This window comes from Triticum dicoccoides, chromosome 1B (assembly GCF_002162155.2).
Source record: "Triticum dicoccoides isolate Atlit2015 ecotype Zavitan chromosome 1B, WEW_v2.0, whole genome shotgun sequence".
Taxonomy (NCBI): domain Eukaryota; kingdom Viridiplantae; phylum Streptophyta; class Magnoliopsida; order Poales; family Poaceae; genus Triticum; species Triticum dicoccoides.
Genome location: NC_041381.1, coordinates 99,439,460 through 99,443,067, shown reverse-complemented (window position 1 = coordinate 99,443,067; position 3,608 = coordinate 99,439,460). Strand labels below are relative to the sequence as shown.

The window sequence follows — 3,608 nt, the reverse complement described above, 5'->3', positions numbered from 1 at the left end:
TCAACATAATTTCGGACTTTCTCCTTAACAACGTATAACTTTGTTCCAATGTGTTTGGCACCACACTTGACTCGTTGGCATAGGAGCGAATTACTTAATGGTTATTGCTAATGTCAACCATTATCAACTCCGGGTACATGTTTCTTTAACCTTTTTGCCTGTCCCTCAGCCTCATATCATGCTGTACATTATCTTTACATCATATTAATGATAATTGATTCATTTTTTAGAGTTTTTCCACACAAAAACTCCAAGTGTGAAAGTCAGCGGCAATTGTAGATTTCGCTATATATTTCACAAGTTATATTTCTGTATTCACAACCTTTTGAGAGCACTTGCTCCTTTTAGCATGAGGCCGATATTTTTGACTCCATTCTAGTGATCTATATCAGGACTGGACATTGCCAAAACAACCCGGTTACGTGAACTGTATCAGGGTAATGTTATATGCATTCATTAAGCTTCCAACAACTGAAGCATATGGTACCATATTCATTTGGTCTATTTCGTATTGACTTTTGGAACACTGAAGTTCCCAAAATCATTACCCTTATAAGAACAGGCGTAGGTTTTCTCGCATGCATACTTTAGAAACTTTTCTTAGCATGCCCATGCGACACTCCTAATACCCCTTTTATCCTTTTCTCAGTGAATCTCGATCCTTATAACGAGAAACACTCTACCGATCACATTCTTCATTAATGGATATCCCATATTTCTTTGTATTATGACCGTCGTACTCCCCAAGACGATCACATTCTTCATTAATGGATATCTCATATTTCTTTCTCCCCCTCGAAATGTGGCAAGAACTTTTCTCCCACAATTTTGAAAAACCATTCACAACTCTTGTGAATTGAGGAAACTTCGATTATCCACTTCATTTATCTGATTACTTCATACGTAATGAAGTTATCTGTTAACTGGTATGTGAGTACTTCTTCCTTATTCCATTTCAGAAACTCAACAAAGTTCTTTATTATTAGTACTTTTTGCAAGTCACACTTGCATATCATTCTTATCTTTAGGTTCGTCTGTATCTATACCACATATGCATAATCAGATTGTTTTTCTCCCGTTGCAATGCACGGGCATATTTCCTAGTACAACCAAAAAAATGATATATGAACAAACATAATTTAGACAATTTGAGGAGAAGGCTTTATTAGTTTCAGAAACGTTCTCATACAAAGTGCTCAACATAAAATTTTCTGAGCACAGCCTCATGAATTACAGATCTGAAAGGAAAGCTATTGTGAGGCCAGGCACATGGAATGTAAAAGTCAAGATTCTCCTCCCACAGCTAAACTAGAGTCACTACGCCAGAGGAGGGAATGTGTAACCTGCAAGACCATTCAATTTGACACAACATATGATCAGAATAGCACAAGAAGCATATAATATGCATCACTAAAATCAAAATCGCGTGAATTCGAAGAATAACAAATATCAAAACTGCATGTATGCAACGCCGATCATCGAAATTCCCTTAATATATTTCACTTACTTCCGCACTTGTAGCCATGTGGGAACGGCTTCTTGCAGAAATTGGCAACATAGCCAACCTTCTCCATACAATATATCTTCTCTTTCTCCTTGGTGATACCAGCGCAAAGGCATGGGATGTTTGCCTTTTGCCACACGGCGCAACATGCGTCCGACGGATCTATCTTCGGATTTGCTGGCCACTTTTGATACTTAGCACACTCCTTGATCATGGCCTGTCGGTCACCCTCACATTCGTCAGCCGACACGGCTACCACAATAGTGAGGATGATGAAACATAAGCACATGAGTTTCGCCATGGCTATGGCTTTTGTATCTGCTACACTAGAGCCTTCTCTATCCCTTTGATGTTATAATTGTTTGTGTGGCTTCTCTGTGAATGTGTGTGATACATGACTTCGTTAGCTATGGCTTGGTTTATATAGCCTTGTTTGAGATGATGATATGGGCACATGCATCAGTTGTATATCTTGAAGATATGACACCATGTCAAACAATCAATATGTACATTAATTGCACTCTAGAGGCTACATCATACATTAGTTCTATATCTTGAAGATACGATATTGTATCAAACAATGAATGTTCACATTAACTCTATATTTATAGGCTATACCTTGAAGATATGAAATCACATCGAACAATGAGTGTGTACATTAACTCCACATTGACACGTTATACATACATTAGTTGTACTATATATGATATATCTTGAAGATATGGTACTGCATAAAAAAATGAATGTATCCATTAGTTGCACATCTACATGCTACAATATTACATTAATTATATATATCTTGAAGATAGGAAGATATGGCACTGCACAAAAAAATTAACGTGTGCATTAATTACACATCTACATGCTACAACATTGCATTAATTATATATATCTTGAAGGTATGGTATTGCATAAAAAATGAATTGTGCATTAATTACACATCTACAGACTACAACATTACAGTCATTATATCAGATTTGCTATTTCACATCTAGATGTGAAATAACTACTTCACATCTAAGTCCAGAGCCATTGGATCTTGTCTGTCTTTAAGATTCGTGCAAACCTATTTTTGTCCCATTGGTGCATTCTCTCACGGGTGTTGTGTGTCGCGCAGCCCGTTTTCAAGTTGATGCTAGTAGCGGGCCGGGGTGTTTGTCACGATAGTTGGGCTGGCGGGCCGTTTGTCTCTCTCAGAGTAGTTTTTGTACCTCGCATTCATTTCGCCCATTACCCATTCCTCTTCGGCAAGAGCTCCTCCAGGGGTTCTGGAGAACGAGAATGGAGAGATATGTCATTGTTTAAGTTTTTTTGCCCTGTTTTTGTTTTTTTCCTTCTTCTTTGTTTCTGTCCAGTTATTGTTTCTTGTTCATCTATAATATCTAAATAGTTCATCCCCACTATCTTATTTCTCTTGACATGCAACCTATCCACATAAGCAAGTGAGCCACATCAGCACTGCATAGAGAAAAAAATGTTTAATGCCACGCTTGGTTCCACTCGAGTAAATCCTCTATATGTTCGTTTCCTCTCCCTTCTTTTAGTAGTAACCGACGAGTAGAGAGAAGGCGCAGCGCAGGCGGCCGAGGAGTCCCTTTGGAGAATCCATCAGTCCCCTTCGCTTCCCACGACTGCTCCTTTCTTGTTCTTTACCTCCCTATGGTTTTTGGCATTTCGCAGTCTCAGGAATTTTCTCTAACAAATCCGCTTCGGTAGACCCCCTGTAAACACAAGGAGGGCTGAGATTGCCCAATACCCCTTCATAACAAAGGGTAGGATGGCCATAAGATTGCCCCGCCGGCCCGCCCGCCCGCAAAAAAAAACAGACGGAGATATACGTATATGAATACAGGCCGGACGCCCGCCCGGGAGGGAAAAAATTAAAGCGGCCGCTCGCAGTCAACGCGTTGTCGGTGGCGCCGCGCCGGCTCCACCCCCACGCCCGCCGGCCCCACGCAATCCCACACCCGTCGTGTGGCGTGTCGGCCGCCAATCACGGCGCCCGAGGCGCGCATGCACGCAGGCGGTTCGACGCGCGTGCCTCCTTGCGTGCCGCGCCTGCCGGCCGCCACCGCTGCCGCCTCCTCGCCTGCCGCGCCGCCTG

General features: G+C 41.6%; 1 protein-coding gene across 1 annotated transcript; it reads right to left on the bottom strand.

Annotated features, from left to right (window-relative positions):
- Positions 1 to 1,138: 1,138 nt before the first annotated feature.
- On the bottom strand, positions 1,139 to 1,890 carry LOC119302009. Its single transcript, XM_037579022.1, has 2 exons — positions 1,508 to 1,890; positions 1,139 to 1,343 (listed from the first exon to the last, which is right to left on the bottom strand). Exons 1-2 carry the CDS (start codon positions 1,803 to 1,805, stop codon positions 1,318 to 1,320), a joined length of 324 nt encoding a protein of 107 aa, XP_037434919.1. The 5' UTR covers positions 1,806 to 1,890; the 3' UTR covers positions 1,139 to 1,317.
- Between the last annotated feature and the right edge of the window lie 1,718 nt (positions 1,891 to 3,608).

Coding starts and splice junctions, on each gene's coding strand:
- LOC119302009 (XM_037579022.1), bottom strand. CDS start 1,805: ATGGCGAAACTCATGTGCTTATGTTTCATCATCCTCACTATTGTGGTA. Junction 1,344..1,507: donor ACATGGCTACAAGTGCGGAA/GTAAGTGAAATA, acceptor ATGGTCTTGCAG/GTTACACATTCCCTCCTCTG.